Below are 20,081 nucleotides of genomic sequence, written 5' to 3' on the forward strand. Positions count from 1 at the left end.
AAAGAGATGTACAGTTGCTCTAAAGGCTGATTTAAATGAAAATTTAGTTACCTACTTAACTACTTAATACGTGTAAATCAGCCTTAACTTTCTTGCTACCTCAAGGCAGATAACGTCAGCATGTTATTTAGGTCGAAGTTTCCTATGAAACTCAAGCTAGCAGTTTCGCTAAATCTATGACAAAATATACAAACTTACTTGCAACAGTGTGTTCTGTCCATATCTCTGCACGCACGCCTCCATGAACTCATCAATGAACTCGTCGTACTCCTTGCCTCGCGCTCTCTTTTGTCTCAATCCGATATACAGCGGATCTTCCAGAAGATCCTGAAAAGACACCTTGCGTTAGCGACGTAAGAACCGTTTTCGAACGACACGTTTTAGTGACATTGTTATGTCATACCATTCATAATACGCGGGCTATAGGTGACAGGATAGGCTAAATTATACGCGGCGCGGCACAAATTGATCCGCGAATAAAGGTGAATGCATAATACGGAAATGTAATGTATGTGAGCACGCGAACACGTTATGTGCTATGCACTCAATGACATTAGTCGCGTAAGTCAGAAAATAGCACTGGGACTGTATCAGATAGATGTTTTAGTTCAAAATTGAATCTTATTCATACCGCATTTTCTCTAATCCTGGTTCTAGGGACATATTATTATAAATATAGCAGCATACCATGCTAAATGATTAAATTAATGACTTTTTGGTAGACTTTCCAGAAACCTTGACATTTACGTGTCTTCACGCAGCGCGACAAATTCTCATAGCAACTTACTTCTATGATACAATACAATATTAAATAACTCCACTACTCGTATAGCCTTCACAGTGATTTTATTGACTTTAGACTTACGTGCTAATTTCTCAAACTACATACCACAATTTTATCGTTACATAACGATATGAGATTAAGGAAATGTCAGCTATTTCCAACGCTATTTCTAAAAATAGTTTAACTGTCGAATTCACGTACGACTATTTCATTTGTGTTTCTTGCACAAACTAGTTTCCTTCTCATGTAACTTTTGTGATACGAGATAAAGTAAGCCCTTGTCACACGCTTTGTCCAAAATACTGGACTCTACCAAAATATACGGATACGGATCGCGCACTCGACATTCCAGTCAGCCTGTGACCACGGCCGGTGCAACTCGGTAGAAACGTCAGGCAAATACAGGTAATATTTCAATGTTACCTATCCGCGTATCGCGTTAAAACCTGTTTAAATTAATTCAATTATGCAACGCGAAAGTTTAAAATTAATTACTACCAAATTAAATTATGGATGTTTAAAGGCGCGACCTACATACAGCTTTCTTATCCCTTCAGGACAACATAACTGGTGATGAGAAGCGCAAAAATCTCCATAACTTTTGGTTACCAAGAGACATATTCATCTACCATTTCAATAATTTTGTTCTCAAGCATTTGTGTACTGACCTGATTATCAGTACCAACGTCCAAGGTGATGGGCAGACACTGGTGAGGCTTGATGCCAGCGAGCGCGGTGTACAAAGACAGCTTCCCTACAGGGATTCCCATGCCATACGCGCCAAGGTCGCCCAACCCCAGGATACACTCGCCATCAGTGAATATGAACGTCAGGCTGTAGTGTATCTTTTAATCTAAAGTCCGGTCGCCGAGTAAATAGAATTCCGTCCAATGACCCCAAGCTACCCATCCTTACCACTCGCACGTAATTATATTGCTGTCGCGTCTGTGCGACGGGCGGCCGCAGTGAGTGTGCGAGCGCGACAGCAATACAATTACACGTGGGCGATAAGGATGGGTAGCTTGGGGTCATTGGACGAAATTCTATCTGCTCGGCGACCGGACTTTAGCAAGTATGTACTGACCTGATTATCGGTACCAACGTCCAAGGTGATGGGCAGACACTGGTGGGGCTTGATGCCAGCGAGTGCGGTGTACAAAGACAGCTTCCCCACGGGGATTCCCATTCCGTACGCGCCAAGGTCGCCCAACCCGAGGATACGCTCGCCATCAGTGAATACGATCGCCCGGACGTCGGGTTCTGGCCTAAAATAAAATTACATTATACACCCACACTGTAATGCACAGGTTTCACCAGAGGAGAGATGTGTTTAAATAGCCAATCAGTAGCCTTATTCACGTAACAAAACTTCAACGACAACAAATCACTGAGTTGCGATCCTATCGAGTAATCTTTCTATCAAAATGACCCTTGTGAATACGGATTTACAACTGTTTTTCAATAGGACGACTTCTAAACGTCAACGAGATTTTGACTGTGTCAAAATACGTGAATTAGGTTACAGATTTTCGAACCAAAACTGAGCAGAGAAGTGATGTGGAAATAACGAAATCTGATTAGTTAATCAAACACGTCTTCCCTCCGCATTCATGGATACCAAGCCTTATGGTGAAAAGATATTAAGATCGTGCTTTGTGGCGTTCTTTGGGAGAGACTTACATCTACTCTAGCATTGGACTAGGCTGAAATGATGACAAACCAATAGCTTTTGGTGTTACAGTAAGGCCCTTTTCACACGTCCCGGTTGCCGGCTAACCGGCGCCGGGTACCCGATGGTGAAGTGTATGGGCATGCCGGATTAATTACGCCGGAACATGTGAAAGCTACGTACCATGCCCATACACTTCACCACCGGATACACGGCGCCGGTTAGCCGGCAACCGGGACGTGTGAAAAGGGCCTAAGTCTTTAACAATAGCATTCAAAATTACTTCAGTGGTTTAGGCGTGCAAAGGTAACTTACAGGACTTTAAAAAGACACTGGTCGCTTTTATTATATAAGTAAAAATTGATTTAATAAAAATACCCATTATTCAGTCAATTAAAATGTAAAATGTTGTCGAAAACGGACTTCCTATTGAAGAAACACAAAACAATGCCACTCTTCAGAATTTTAACTAACAGACTAATTAGCCTTTTAAAATTATTCAGCATAATGAACAATATTAAGTAATTCTTTAACGTGTTGATGATCCCAACATCGTTTTTAACTTTGAAGGTCATGAAAGGCTGTTGGCCGCTTGTCCAGAATAAAAATACGGTTTATTCTAAATCTAGGGAGTTTTGAAGTAAGAAATAGGTACATAGTTTTCTCGGTAGTCTCGAAAAATTCGAAATGCCTGTAAGGTTATGTTGCCCTGGTACTTTTGGCGTGAAGTTATGACAAAATTTATTTTTGTAATTTTTTATATATATTTTTAGTAAGAGTTACGTACCAGTTTTTAAGAATGTTGAATATATGCCCCTTATCATTGATGGTGATGAAGAGACCTCTAGGTCTTCTGTAGATGAGACCGAACCTTTGGCAGGCCAGTCCCACAGTGGGTGTGTATACTATAGGCAGGTACTTCTCAATGTTCTCAGCCAGGAGTCTGAAGAATAGTTTCTCATTTCTGTCCTGCAATAATTTAATAAGAATAAATAATATATTAATTCTAGTAGAGATCGCGGGAAGCACCAAGATGTAGGCAGGGCAGGACCTTGGACCAGAAATTCTTGGAGGGTTTTGTCCATTAATAGATCTTTGGTTAAAACAAATTAATTCAGAACACATCCTTTATAGAATGGTCTGTCTCTAACTACTAAAATCACTACTATAGATGTCTTATTTATTTTTCTTTGTCACAGTCACAGATATGGAGTCACAGTAGTATCAAGGAAAAAGATTTGATGGGTAATTAAGAATTAGTACAACAATTTCAAGACTATTTCCTTGTAATGAAGGAAGGAGTTTATTTCCTTGATCCAAGGATAGGGGAAAATATTGATATATGATTGTCTATGTATGTTTCCATAGCTTTTAAGTGACTACATAATGACGTGAACACGGACTCCTAATTTAGGTAGGTTAATTTTGTTTAATTGAAGTTTAAACGAGAGTAAATTGTTGTATGGAAACAAATATCATAATTGACTGTAAAGTTTGTGTAGCCGCGCAACTGCCCAACACGAAACAAAATTGGTTTTATTTGATTAGTTTTTTTTAACTATAAGCAATGTCGTCCTTTGTGTTTCTTTCTCGTATTGTATAATTTGAACATAAACATAATATCAACATGTTTTAATCATACGCACGCGCACCCTTTTTTGGTCCTTTGAGCCGGAAAAAACATTATGGCCGATAAAATTGGTCTGAACTATAAAATCTCAATGCAACCTTGAAAATTAATTTAGCATCTGATTCGACTGTGACCAATTACTTTATCCATTCCTTCATTGCAACCATTTTATAAATAGACCACTGGTTAGCATTGAAGTTAAAGTTATAATTAAGTATGGAGCAAAAAATATTATATTTTTAACCATTACAAAGCCCCTTCATCTAGTCGTCCCCATACCATAAGCCCAATAGTGAATCAAGACTAAAAAATAGATGGAAACATGTTATTAGTCTAAATATTGATGTCTTGAGATTGGATCAAGCTTTGAAATTCATTTTATAACGTCGTCGTTTTTGTCTGAAGTTTACTCTCCTGTGAGATAGTATCATTTATAACTGCATCCTCTTAAAATAAACTCTCAGTTATAGATTTTTTAATACTATTAGACTAGCCAGAGAGTCTGCCTTAGGGTAGAGCAAGATGATGGTTCGCTATACGTGCCAGACGTTAAAGAGTGCCAAAATGGTGCACTCTATCAAAAAAATAATGTTACATTATAATAATAGATAGTAACTTCAATCAATAGCTTGAGCCAAATGGGCGCTGGAAGACAATTTTAATCTACCCTGAGTACGGTAAATTCGGACTTAACGAATCTACGTAGGGTAGATAACAGCTCGTAGACGTAAAAAAATCTATTTAACCCGCCGANGTACTAAAAAACCAAATTTACTAAAATCTTAGTGTACTTTCTTTATGGGAGTATCTTGTTTATCTTAAATAATAGTTATTGTTCCCTACTTTTATCTCTGTGAATATGGCAAGAATGCAAAGTAACACGGTGTATAGATATAATCTATATAAATAAAAATGACTTGATGTTCGTTAGTCTGATTAAAACTCGATAACGGCTGGGCCCATTGAGCTGATTTTGGTTTTAAAATGTTTGTCGTAGTCCAGGGTAGGTCTAAACGGTGAGCAAATACGCGCGCGATATTGTTTTTCTGAGACAAAATTCCATGCGGGCGAAGCCGCGGGCGGAAAGCTAGTTATAAATATAGCAGAATACCATGCTAAATTATTAAATTAATGAGTTTTTGCAATACTTTCCAGAAACCTTGACATTTACGTGTATTCACGCAGCGCGACAAATTTTCATAGCAACTTATTTCTATGGAACAATATTAAATCACACAACTATAGCCTTGACAGTGCTATTATTGACTTTTGACTGACGTGCTAATTTCTCAAACTACATACCACAATTTTATCGTTACATAATGATATGAGATTTAAGGAAAATGACAGCTATTTCCAACGCTATTTCTAAAAATAGTTTAACTGTCGAATTCACGCACGACTATTTCATTTGTGTTTCTTGCACAAACTAATTTCCTTCTTATTTAACTTCTGTGATACGAGATAAAGTAAGCCCTTGTCACACACTTTGTCCAAAATACTGGACACTACCAATTTAAAGTTAGTAAGTATGTAGTGCTTTTTTAAGGCGCGACCTAAATACAGCTTTCTTATCACTTCAGAACAACATATCTGGCGATGGGAAGTGGCGCAATCATCATCATCATTTCAGCCACAGGACGTCCACTGCTGAACATAGGCATCCCCCAATGACTTCCACATCACACGGTTGGTAGCGGCCTGCATCCAGCGCCTTCCCGCTACCTTTATCAGGTCGTCGTTCCACCTTGTGGGTGGACGTCCCACGCTGCGTTTTCCGGTACGTGGCGCAAGAAACTCCATAACTCTTGATCGAGACATACTGATCTACAGTTCCAATCATTTTCCATTTCTAAGAAGTATATTCTTTGGGAACAAAATAATACTAGGTATCTAGCAAGTATGTACTGACCTGATTATCGGTACCAACGTCCAAGCGGTGTACAAAGACAGCTTCCCCACAGGGATTCCCATGCCGTACGCGCCAAGGTCGCCCAACCCGAGGATACACTCGCCATCAGTGAATATGAACGTCAGGCTGTAGTGTATCTTTTAATCTGAAGTCCGGTCGCCGAGTAAATAGAATTCCGTCCAATGACCCCAAGCTACCCATCCTTACCACTCGCACGTAATTATATTGCTGTCGCGTCTGTGCGACGGGCGGCCGCAGTGAGTGTGCGAGCGCGACAGCAATACAATTACACGTGGGCGATAAGGATGGGTAGCTTGGGGTCATTGGACGAAATTCTATCTGCTCGGCGACCGGACTTTAGCAAGTATGTACTGACCTGATTATCGGTACCAACGTCCAAGGTGATGGGCAGACACTGGTGGGGCTTGATGCCAGCGAGTGCGGTGTACAAAGACAGCTTCCCTACAGGGATTCCCATGCCGTACGCGCCAAGGTCGCCCAACCCAAGGATACGCTCGCCATCAGTGAATACGATCGCCCGGACGTCGGGTTCTGGCCTAAAATAAAATTACATTATACACCACACTGTAAAGCCCAGTTTGCACCAGAGGAGAGATGTGTTTAAATAACCAATCAGTAAAGGCTACTGATTCTCGTAACAAAACTTCAACGACAACAAATCGCTGAGTTGCGATCCTATCGAGTAATTGTTCTATCAAAATGACCCTTGTGAATACGGATTTACAACTGTTTTTCAATAGGACGACTTCTAAACGTCAACGAGATTTTGACTGTGTCAAAATACGTGAATTAGGCTACAGATTTTCGAACCAAAGCAAAAAAAAAACCTCACCTGAGCGGTGAGGTGATGTGAAAATAACGAAATCTGATTAGTTATTCAAACACGTCTTCCCTCCGCATTCATGGATACCAGGCCTAGTGAAAAGATATTAAGATCGTGCTTTGTGGCGTTCTTTGGGAGAGACTTACATCTACTCTAGCATTGGACTAGGCTGATATGATTTAAACCAATAGCGTTATGCCCACGTCTTCGCTCGCGTGTTGTTCGATCTAACACAGAAAGTCTTCACCAAAATTCTTTAAAATTGGTTCGCTGCACGCCGGCTGATCACGTGTGATCGCGTTGGTTGGCCGAACCTTTAAATGCTCGCCTGTTGTGCCACTGTATTTTATGTGTGCAATAAAGATTTTAAATAAATAAATGCATTGATCGCCATCGCTACACGCCGGCTGATCGCGTTGGTTTGGCCTAATCTTAACCGTGATTCACTTGCATATAGGACTTTGAAAGATACTGGTGGCGTTTATGATTTTATTGTGGATTTAAAAATACCCAGTCAATTGAAATGTTTAACATTGTTGTCAAAAACAGACTCACTAATTAAGAAACACAAAACAATATCACTCTTCAGAATTTTAACTAACAGACTAATTAGCCTTTTAAAAATTATTCAGCATAATGAACAATATTAAGTAATTCTTTAACATGTTGATGATCCCAATATCGTTTTTAACTTTGAAGGTTATGAAAGGCTGTTGGCCGCTTGTCCAGAAAAAAACGTTTATTCTAAATCTAGTTTTGAAGTAAGAAATAGGAAAATAGTTTTCTCGGTAGTCCCGAAAAAATCGAAATGCCTGTAAAATTATGTTGCCCTAGTACTTTTGCAGTGTTTTTATTTATTTTAGCAAGAAGTTACTTACCAGTTTTTGAGAATGTTGAATATATGCCCCTTATCATTGATGGTGATGAAGAGACCTCTAGGTCTTCTGTAGATGAGACCGAACCTTTGGCAGGCCAGTCCCACAGTGGGTGTGTATACTATAGGCAGATATTTTTCAATGTTCTCAGCCAGGAGTCTGAAGAATAGTTTCTCATTTCTGTCCTGCAATAATTTAATAAGAATAAATAATATATTAATTCTAGTAGAGATCGCGGGAAGCACCAAGATGTAGGCAGGGCAGGACCTTGGACCAGAAATTCTTGGAGGGTTTTGTCCATTAATAGATCTTTGGTTAAAACAAATGAATTCAGAAACCGTCCTTTATAGAATGGTTTGTCTTTAACTACTAAAATCACTATAGATGTCTTATTTATTTTTCTTGGTCGCAGTCACAGATATGGAGTCACAGTAGTATCAAGGAAAAAGATTTGATGGGTAATTAAGAATCAAGAAGTTGTCAAGACTATTTCCTTGTAATTAAGGAAGGAGTCTATTTCCTTGATCCAAGGATAGGGGAAAATCTACCTTCTTTTAGCTATGTGTCTATGTTTGTTTCTATAGCTTTTATGTGACTACATAATGACGTAAACACGGACTCCTAATTTAGGTAGGTTAATTTAGTTTAATTGAAGTTTAAACGAGAGTAAATAATTGTATGGAAACAAGTATCTGTCTCACCAAGTCGAGCAAAAAAGCGGCACGGCCGTACCATCCTTTTCTCGAAGCAATTCAGGCCATTTTCGACTGCCTGTAACTTCGTTGTGGATAAAACTAGAAGGCTGAATTTTCATTAGCTATGCAGGCATTGTAAAGACACGGTATATTTAAAATTTCATTCAATTTGAACCAGTAGTTTAAGAATTATAACGGGTCAAAGTTACTTAATTTTGTCACTCACTGACTCACTGACTCACCGATCATCAAAACTCTAAGGCACTTCTAGCAGACCTAGAAGCTTCAAATTTGGAATATAAGTAGTGTTTGGTGTATGAATCAAGGAAAAACTAAAATATTTGGGGGCACGGTAGTGCAACCGCCAAGTCGAGTAAAATTTTTCAATTTCGGTCCAGTTTTCTAGATACATAACTGCTGTCTACAAAATACAAAAAGAAATGAGATCCCATCAAAAACAATACTTGTCAAAAAAACCAAGTCTCGCAACTCAGTTGTTCTACGGTAAAAAGTTGTGAGATCCATGTAATACCAAGTCCAGGCCAGGAAATCTTTAACGTTTTACATAAATATATTGACTTGGCCATCGCATGAAAACACGTGTAAATTAAATTATTTAGTGCGATGGCCAAGTCAATAATTTATGTAAAACGTTAAAGATTTCCTGGCCTGGACTTGGTATTACATGGATCTCACAACTTTTTACCGTAGAACAACTGAGTTGCGAGACTTGGTTTTTTTGACAAGTATTGTTTTTGATGGGATCATAATTGACTGTAAAATTTGTGAGGCCGCGCTGCCCAACAAAAAACGAAACTATTTTTTTAACCTTAACCAATTTCGTCCCTTTAATTGATTTACGTTTCTTTCACGTCTTATATTTTTGAACGTAAAGATACATATCAATTAAGTATAGGTACGCACACACATCCATTTTTTGGTCCTTCGAGCCGGAAAAAACATTATGGCCGATAAAATTGGTCTGAACTATAAAATCTCAATGCAACCTTGAAAATTAATTTAGTATCTGATTCGACTGTGACCAATTACTTTATCCATTCCTTCCTACCATCGTTTTATAAATAGACCGCTAGTTAGCATTGACGTTAAAGTTTTAATCAAGTATGCGGCAAAAAATATTCTATTTTTAGCTATTACAAAGCCCCATCATCTAGTTTCCATAGTATAAGCCCTATAATAAATCAAGACTCAAAAATAGATGCAATCATGTTATTATAGTCTAAAGATGTCTTGAGATTGGATCAAGCTTCAAAATTCGTTTTAGAATGCCATCCTTTTATTCTAAGGCTTACTCACTCATGTGAGATAGAATTATTTATAACTGCATCTTTTATTGAAACTCAGTTAGAGATTTTTTTAAATACTAGACTAGCTAGAGTGTGTCTATCTTAGGGTAGAGCGAGATTATAGGTCGACCAGACCAGACGACAAGGGGTGCCAAAATGCTGCACTCTATCAAAAAAAAAGTAACGTTACATCTTAATGTAGATGGTAGCCCAAATGGCGTCCCAAAGAGCGCTGGAAGACAATTTTGATCCACCCTAAATACGTTAAGTCCTATAACAGCTTGTAGACGTAAAAATATCTATTTAAGCAACAATTTAACTAGCCACTTCCATACTGTCTACCTACCTGTCTATGATAACAATACACATACGAGGGCTGCACTAAAAGTATCGGGAATGGAATATTTCCACTGTTCCTGTCATATTAAAATCTATTTAATTGCAAACTCCAGGGTTTTTAAAATCGTATACCATTAATTTATTTAAAAAAAGATTCTCGGTCGTATCACAAGGTCTTGTCAAACTTGTTTAGTCGTTGAGAAAATGGATTGACTCGAGAAAATTCAAGAGCGATGATTTATTATGACTTTTGAAGTGGTTTAACACAAAAACAGTGTGTTGACCGGATGATTTCTGCATTTGGTAATGAAGCCCCATCCAAAACCACAATTTATCGCTGGTTTCCTGAATTTCAACGTGGACGTGTCAAGTTCAGTGATGATCCCCGTCAAGGTCGTCCAAAAACTGCAGTCAACTAAGAAAACGTTGATGCTGTGCGTAAGCTGATTGAAGAAGATCGACATGTGATATACCGCGAAATTCAGGCAACTTTAGACATTGGCATGAGTCAAATACAAATAATCTTGCATGAACAATTAGGTGTAAAAAAGTTGTTTTCCCGATGGATACCGCATTCGCTCTGTGAAGAGCAAAAAGCGGCNCTTCCATGTTTTCCCAACAAACAACTACCATTGCCTTCGCCATTATTCTCTACCAATCCTTCATGCTGCCTCGTCATATATCTCCTACTCCTGTGTCACTTTCAAAATTTCTTTTGTTGACATCATCAATATTTTGGTCACTACCAGACTTGTCGGAAGAACTGACTTCAGTTTGTTTGAAAAGACCTGATAATCTATTTGATTATCTTCGTAAGACATTCTAGATCTTTAGCCTGAAGAAAAACCAAAAAAATCGATAAAATAATAAAAATAAAATAAAATGTGTTTGATCAAATTCGTTACAAGTAGCGTAAGGCGGGTGTCACGCACCCGCGGACAGCTTTAACCTCGTCCTCAGCATACCCCGGGCGGCGGTCGCCTGAAACAGTGGCAAGGGACGCTTCCGTATGTCCCTCCGCGCAGCTACTCAAGCGCACGAAGCATAACAACAATTTGTTATTAAAATATTAATCGATTTTTCAAGGTCTGGGTGTACCACACCCAACCTTACGCTCGCCGGGTTAAGCAACAATTTAACTAGCCACTTCCATACTGTCTACCTACCTGTCTATGATAACAATACACATAACACTCAAATTGCTATCTTCTACGCAATAGTTCGGCGGATAAGCCATCTTCAATATTTTGATCACTTATCTTTTTATCAATCGCAGAAATGACGTTGATTATGGTCGCTTAAACAGTACAATAAATGATTGTATCTTTTAGTGTGGAGTGCAAATAATATTTTTATTGATAAATGAATGTGTTATTTAACTTAAAACAGGGTGAATAAAAGTATGTGGCTAGAAAGTCGCAATAATTATCAAGGTTTTTCGTCACAGTTTCAAATCATACCATTGTAAGATAAACCTATGCATCAAGTGCAGTTATATTAAGTTTTATTCACAAATCGTCATATCTTACTTAGGGCCACTATATATACACAATTTATTTACTAGAGAGAGAGAGAGTTTATTTACTTGACATAAGTTTCATAATTATATTCCTCTTATTTATCGTTTGGTAGATATTACAGCTATCAATTTTGGACGTAAAAGGCCATGCACCGCAGGCACAAGCGATGCAATGCAATGTGGTCTTCATACTAAAAGTACTATGATTACGTACATAACGATGTGGTCTGGTCATATGTCTTAAAAGGATTATGTCTAAAGAATAACATCAAATGTTCACAAGACTGGTACCTTATTCACGTCTAGTCACCTGTAACTCGACGAGGTAGAGGTACTTGTTCAGGTTGTCCTCATACCGATCCACCGATATCCTGCAGATGTCCAGTTGCTCCTCTTGGCTTTTGAATTTCGCCGCCAAGAGACCGTGGATGCCAAGGGCTTGGCGCTCTTCTAAAGTGAAGGCGAGACCCTAAAGAAAGAAAGAAAGAAAGAATAATTTATTTGGCACATAAAAAAAGAAACAATAAATTAGCACAATAAAAAGTAACATAAACTAAACTAAACTAAAAGAAATCATCTCCAAAAAGTACCTATACTTACTAGAATAGTAAGCTAAAATATCATTAATCATATCGTCAACTTTACAATATTTCCTCAATTTTACATTTAGTATCAGAATAATGACGGTTTTAGTTACAGAAAAAACCAACACGTTAACCAAATTCGTAATTCCCAAAAACAGGGTAAAGCAGTTATTATCCTCCAATTGCTGATGTAATGACGAAACTTTTACCTCATCTAGTAAGGGTAAATTACACATATTAGGTAAAAAGTAACTTATAACGAAAATAATAAATTGCTATATATGTTAAAACTAGACCACAATTTTAGAATTATCAGTTGTGCGGTCGCCTGGTCAGATAGTTTATGTAATTGTAACTTCCGCAAGAGCCCCATGTTAGGGTGATATTTTTATACGTGTCTCATATACAGCGAAAATTTGGGCGTAAAATAATACATCTCTCGTTTAGTATCCTACGGAAGTTTATCAATTTCCGAGGAAATGTATAAAGCGGTTCTTGTTATTTTCCGGTGACATACATACTAGAAAACTCTTGTTAATGTGACTGTAGGACAACTTATTGATCATGTAACTAAAGTAATATCAGGCCCTTAATTCTCTTTCTACAACAACATTACAAGCACTGACCTACTCCATGGCGTAGTCACAGTGACTGACCTTATTTTAACCTAGCGAGGGTCTCAGATGATCGATATCTAACTCGGGCAGATTGTTGACTGCGACCTCGTGGTACAGAAACTTCTTACTACAAAACTGCTCATTACAAAATACTTGAAGTAATGGACCTATTCAGTGGAATACACGCTTTTCTTTCACGTGGAACTAAGTCTGCCTTTGACCTCAATCTCACCTGAGGGTCGGAGGTTAAGATGGAACACTCGACTCACCTAGTTGATAACTTACGCCCGTATTCACAAACATTACTATGAGGTCTTACAGTGCGCACACGCACAGGATGACATATCAACCAATCACAGAGCTCTATTGAACGCTGTGCGTTCGATTTGCTGCTTCACTTAAGCAAGCATCGTTTGTGAATACGGGCGTTAGTAAATAGATAAATTACTTTTTCACAGGATGGTTAGTGTATTCTGACCTGATTTAACCGAGGGTCTAGTCGGCTCGTGTTCTGAAATGACCGAGTTTCTTGCGCTTCTTCTTCTTATATCAGCACTGGCCCATTTATTGTTTCAAAGCAGTGATAGGATAAATAATACTGGGACGTGTAAAAGCGCTTTTTAAAAGCCTATTTGCAAAAAATAAATAAGTTTTATGAGATTTAAATGACGCTGAAAACTGAAATTGTTCAGTCGCTTCAGTTTGAGCGTACATTCAAAACTCATTCTTGACTATGTTTCTGTATACGTGGCTATGAGATCTAAGAGCACCCGTACACACAGTGGATTATTAGTATACTTATGTACCGTGTAATCATCATCATCATCATTTCTGCTGAACATGGCCTATGTTCAGCAGAAATGATTTCCACAATGGCCGGTTGGTGGCGGCCTATAATACTGACCTTATTTAATCGTGGGTCCCTCAGGTGATCGATACCTCGCACTACGTTGGGGCAGATTATGTTGCCGGTGACCTCGTGGTACTCCCGGCATGGCACCGCCGAAGACTCGAACCCGGGACATTTCGCTAGCGCCAACGCTACCGCCCGGTTCGGAACTATCGCGTTGGAACAACATCTGTAACAAATTGACTAGTTAAAGTTCAATTTCATAACAATTGAGCTAGCAACAGTTCTTATAACTGTTGCTGAACTGTGAAAGTAAATTTCGCAATGTTGTTGAAGGCTTGTTGCTATTTTCATTGGATTTTAATACTTTTAGTCCTATCAAGGAATCCCCACTCGAAAGATATGTAATAAAAAAAATATTTACATTAATAAACAACGTACCAATAAATATTAACTATTTTAGAGTTGTTCAACAATTTCATTATTTATGCACTTAAATTAGTTAAGGTGTTCGCTCTACATTGGGATATAGGGCTTACTCGGTGTTACTACGAGTGTATTAGCCATTAATTACGTTACTTGGTATCACGAGCTCTGATAATGGATTAACGACCAACACTTGAGAAATTAATTAATGCACATTAATTAAAAATTGTAACTTCCAGGATTATGGCTAGAATTATAGTGCGATTACGGTTCTACGAAGTTGACTACCTATATTTTACGAAGACCAACTAAATGATGTTCCTAAATGTAGCAATTTCTAGCTTGCTGATACCTCAACAGTAGGTAGTATTTAGGTACATTCAAATTTTCATTTTTAGATATTCGCTGGCAAAACATGCGAATAATAAAATCATACCAGGTAAATGTGAGATAAAAACTATTTATTTAACTAGTGACAACGTTTAGGTTCCGTTTTGGGAAGTTTATGTATACTACCACAATTCCTACAGAGCATAAAAATACCACGCAATCTATTGTTAAAAGTTCTTGGGTTCCTTGTTGTAGGATTACACCTGTCGGGGTGCCATAAGGTCTACTATTTATCTAACGAAAGGAATGCGTGGTAAATTCAGTTAACCACATCTAAATCAATAGTCAACCCACTATTGTAACTTCTTATTTATTTTTAACCGGCAGACAATGTTGACTGAATTATGGCAGCATTAGTAGGTACTAAATGTTTGTCGCGAAACTCTGATACGACAAAAAAGCTCTACTCCACTTTGATCACCTGGATTGAATCACCCAGGTGATCATAGGCGACTCTTTGGTGTCCTTTAATCACCCATGAAAAACGCAGCCTAGGACGTCCACCCACAAGGTGGACCGACGACCTGATAAAGGTAGCAGGAAGGCGCTGGATACAGGCCGCTACCAACCGTGCGATGTGAAAGTCATTAGGGGAGGCCTATGTTCAGCAGTGGACGTCTTATGGCTGAAATTATGATGATGATGAATCACCCATGTATGAGATCACCTAGGTATCAAAGTGGACTACTTATCCATGGATGATCATGGAAAAAGCTCCAGCGTCGCCTATGATCAACTGGGTGATCTAATCCATGTGATCAAAGTGAAATAGACCCAAAAAAAGATGGTATGAAAGACCTCTTATGTCATCGCATCAAAATATCATCGACCCCAAACATGTAGAGCGACGTTTAAAATAAAATCACAATAGCATTAGTATGTTTATGGAGTAGGGAGTTTTTCTTAGTTGAAATTATTTCGGGGCCAAGTATGATAACGATGTTTCACGTGCCAAGAGCTAATTCTCACAATGCCAACGCGTAAACAAAACGCAGGCATAAGTCACATTACAAGAATATAATAGACGTGTCAATTGGACCACCTTATCGGAAGCGTGGGATGTCCACCCACAAGGTGGACCGACGACATCATAAAGGTAGCAGGAAGGCGCTGAACGCAGGCCGCTACCAACCGGGCAACATGGAAAGCATTGGGGGAGACCTCTATGTTCAGCAGTGGACGTCCTATGGCTGAGATGATGATGATGATGATCTGAAGACACCATGGCAACGACGGATTCTGGTGATTTATGATGATGCTGGTGATATTCCAAGAAAATAAAGCGCTACATAATGAAAATCCGTCTGTAGTTTTGCACAACTTTAAGAAAACTCAACTCGTATGATTCAGAGTGTAACTGGTGACGTATGTACTTAAACGGTTTTGTCGTAAACTGTTTGTGTACACATGTGCACAATTTACTAAGAATCACGAAACATGGAAAGTCTCAAGTAATATTAAGAAAATATCAAGAAAACGTACGAAATCTTTTGCACGCCAACAATATGTTGCATTTGACTGGTTTTGCCAAAAATACTGCTGAATTCTTTAAACTCACTAAATGTAGAGTCGCGACATGAGCCAGTAAATAGTCGTAACGTATGTAAAATATAAATATGTATGTACATTCAAGAACATCTTCTGAACATAAAACAGAATAATGTCATTGATGTTTTCTCTGTTAAACAATGTTTGCATTTTTTCAGTTCTTTGGCTGAAAAAATCTGGGGGCTGGGCCGTGACGTCTGCGTTACATAAGACTAACAAACAGATAATGTCATTTACATACTCTTATTTACAGAAGCCGTGTACATACTTTATTAGGCACGGTGATTTAGTCACGCGAAATGTAACAAAAGTAACAAATGATCACGTTTAGACAGAATAGTCTTTACGACTCTATGCTCTAATTCTTAGATTTTTCAAAAACATAAGTAGTAAGTACCTACATTTTACATCTTAGCATTCACAGCAATCAATCAATTTTTTATGTGAACGTTGACAAGACTACGGTGGACGTACTTGCTTAAATTGAATCATCTCGATGATTCAGGTAAGCTGACCTTCGTCAAGTATCGTGGAAGGAAACTAACGCAAATTATTACGGTAATCAATGAAGTTAGGATCACAAGATCGTACATTTACTATAGATGGAGCAATAACAATTTTATCATGAAGTTTACCGGTTGAAGCTGGTGTCACTTAGGTTTCAGCAAGAAGATTAGAGGCATTAAAATGTCCCTCATACGTAATATGTCATTGAATAGCAGAGAAAAGACTGAAGTGAATAGAGACAATAACCTGCCTACTGTAGGTAGGAAACTTTTGTAGAAAAAATAACTAGGCTAGTTATAAACTAGGTATCTGCTCTACCTGGCTTCTATAGCGCTAGTAAGAAAATAATTAGTCTATGAGTTGGTAAAATACCACTCGATTAAGAACTTATAGTTAAGCTGTCGCTCCTGCGGGTCTAGACAAAGTGCACTTTAAAATCGCAAACCACTCGAAAGAGATGGTCGAAAGACCTTTTTTGTATGGAGTTGACATTATGACGGATTCGATTTTCGATTCGATCAAAAAGTGCCACTTGTTTAGGGGGGCTGGTTTCAGTGTCTGCTATAAGGACATAAGATTTCGCCGATGTTTATGATAATTATTACAAATGGAAATTAGCCAATTTAAAAATGTATTTACCTATGCTATTTTGGAAACTAATTATTATTTATAACTGGGGAAACACTTTATTCAATTGGTACCTATTCATGGCTTTACACACCAACCCGTCAATCTGTCACGAACTAAAATATTTACAAAGCTGGTGGGACTTGTAGATAGCAGATAAGATAACCCACTGATAGCTAGTTGAAACGTAGATAGATATCAAGCCTACTGAACTTGAAAATCTAGTTATCTGATCGAATCGATTTGATCAGCAGTTTTATAATAGCGATTACGTAAATTGCAAACGTCGTTATAACGCTTCGATGAGTATTGACCGGGTGGCTTTACAAAGGAAATCGATACCCAGCAGATAATGTTCAATGTCAGAGTTTAAGTTACATTCAGGAACACTGCGTTTAACCACAAAATAGATAGATTGTCAATCTACATACAAAATGCGCTCGTGCAACGCACACAACGCTCATGGACACGATATCGCCAAAATCGCAAACCAGTCTAAACCAATGCCAGCGCGAATGCCGCCCGCTTGGGACGCGTCTGTCTATAGATATCATTATCATCATCTCAGCCATAGGACGGTAACTGCTGAACATAGGCCTTCCCCAATGCTTTTCATGTTGTCCGGTTGGTAGCGGCCTGCTTCCAGTGCCTTCCTGCTACCTTTATGATGTCGTCGGTCTACCCGTCTACTTAATATGCAAAATGAAATATACAGGTGATTCTTCTGTTACTAGGTACTATTTTGTGGTTTGACCGTCAGACTTCGGCATATTTAATAGAACGTTGTTAATTACAGTTTCCCCGAGTATGCGCTTTATGACGTTTTAGTTATGTCATTTGACTACTTTTAGCACTGGTCTGGTGTGCTCCGTAAAGATTTTGCTAGCGCAAGGTGCGGCGACTTTGTTAATGCTCTATTTTAGTCTTTATTAACTTTGATCTCAATATTGGCACTAATTCTTTTGTCATATCGTTCTTGAAGGACGCGAAAATATATTTCGTCATTGGGTATTTTATTAAACACCTTAAAAAATGCGATTCGTAGGTACTACATTGGCTCTCCAAAGCACTCCGAAAACAGGATCACGATTTTTTGTGCAGTAAAAAATGGTGTTATCGTGAACACCACTTTGAGCACCCGCCCAAATAGCACCTGCACGAATAGCACCTGGCCTATTACTGGTCCTCTAGTAGATCAAACGTTTTTACGAGTTTAACAGCGCGGAGAAAGGTGTAAATAATGTTATAAAAGAATTTAATGGCGATATTAAAAATTTATTCTAGAAATTGAATGACGAAATTGTAGGTAAGCTTCAATTTTGATGTTCATATTTTGGAATCGCAAACTAGAAAGACGCGTTTTCGTCTGTTGGCCTTGACATTTCCTTGACCTTCAAATGTATAAAATTCAGATGAAGATGAAACTTTCAAAAAATACAATATCAGATAATGTTACTTGGTGTGTTTTGTAAGAACTAACACTTACAAAATATCTTCCTATAATAATTCTATAATAAAACATCGAAAAATTCAGGTCTTTGTCCTTGACAATAACTTTGGATCAATATTAGATTGAATTCACATTCATAAACATGGAAAATTACAATTTGTAACAGAAGTTTCTGCAAAACATAACATAGTACCATGTAATGATGCCAAGTTCAAAAAGGACAGTCTAAAAATAGTTAATGCATAGATTGAAAGTTTTGCCATTTCTATTTCGCAGTTTTTCACACGTTGCTGATCACAAAATTAAATTCCAGTAGTTAATTTACTTACATTACATAAACATTTATAAGTTAACCAAATTCAATAAAAAGTGATTTATTAATTTGATCATAAAAAATATAATAAACACAAGAGCTTCACATTTATTTTTTATATATTACATTTAAAATTACATTTCGCAAATAAATTAATTATCTTTGGTCACAAGACAGTTGCAATATTGCATTGCATCATAGGATAATGCCACTGCATATGTAAGGAAGCAAATTAATGTATAGTGCTTGTTTTTAATCATAACCACTTAAAAAGAGATTGTACTGTCTCTAAAGTGAAGCAAGCTTTACTTTTTTCATTTACTCTCTTTTATAGTAATTTTCTTTCATAGTAATACCTAATTATAATTTTTTGCACATTAGTCAGGGAACCATTTTGTAAGGATTTAAACAACTTGGATTCAACAGAAAAAAATCAAAGTTGGTAGAAACCTACTGTTAAAATATACATTATGTATTTTCATATAAATTGCATGTATTCTTATAATATTTATTAATAATTCGGGCGATGAAACATACGTACTATTCTTTTAAATAACGTTTCAAAGTAAGACTACATAATCCAAAACAAATTGAGGGCATTGAGGAGATAGACAATAATACAGGTTTTATAACTAAAAAGAAATCGTACTTGAACCAGGCGTACGGAGAGTTCACTAAGCTAAGATCGTATAGAACAATGCCACAGGAGAAAGACCTTGAAATGAATCAAATAAGCCGTTACACTTCCTAGAAAATTCAGTAACAGTATGACCGAAAACCGCTCGATAGAATCCCGCCAACCGTACATAAATTTGGGTCAGTATTTGTAAAACGAACGAATCCCAAAGATGTCTATGTTATAGTATAACTCTTAAAAGATTCAATAGAGTAAGTATTCATTAAATATACGCTCAATTTGTTTATAGATCGGACGTAAAAAACAGCTGTCACGTTATGTAAACTCCAAAAATAAATGAAAAGATACTTACAAAAGAGATCTGGGGACGGTGGAAAACATTTCAAAAAATATTTTTCATCTACACAACTGAAATCCTTAGCAACGACAGCGAGCACGCGAGTAATTACGAATAATATTTTTATTATTTTAGATTTGCAAAGCAACGCCCTCCATCCAGGTGGCAGTGATGTGACTGACAGCTGACAGCTAACTGACGATCTGACAGTTGACTGACTG

At 37.7% G+C, this 20,081-nt stretch overlaps 2 protein-coding genes across 2 annotated transcripts in view; both read right to left on the minus strand.

The window, feature by feature from the left end:
- Men-b (NADP-dependent malic enzyme b, mitochondrial) overlaps positions 1–20,055 on the minus strand; it is a 31,142-nt gene extending 11,087 nt beyond the window's left edge. Inside the window, exons 1-6 of the mRNA XM_028308905.1 lie at positions 19,876–20,055; positions 13,680–13,854; positions 11,885–12,043; positions 7,718–7,899; positions 6,372–6,552; positions 199–327 (exon numbers count right to left, since the gene is read on the minus strand). Coding sequence (XP_028164706.1) covers positions 199–327; positions 6,372–6,552; positions 7,718–7,899; positions 11,885–12,043; positions 13,680–13,854; positions 19,876–19,904 — 855 coding nt within the window. The 5' untranslated portion in view covers positions 19,905–20,055. The remainder of the gene's footprint in view (positions 1–198; positions 328–6,371; positions 6,553–7,717; positions 7,900–11,884; positions 12,044–13,679; positions 13,855–19,875) is intronic.
- Positions 1–20,081, minus strand: part of Tmem18 (transmembrane protein 18) — a 71,526-nt gene that overhangs the window by 21,171 nt on the left and 30,274 nt on the right. The window lies entirely within an intron of this gene.

The sequence above is a fragment of the Ostrinia furnacalis genome, unplaced genomic scaffold (genome assembly GCF_004193835.3).
Source record: "Ostrinia furnacalis isolate ACB-3 unplaced genomic scaffold, ASM419383v2 OfSCF2566, whole genome shotgun sequence".
Classification (NCBI taxonomy): Eukaryota; Metazoa; Arthropoda; class Insecta; order Lepidoptera; family Crambidae; genus Ostrinia; species Ostrinia furnacalis.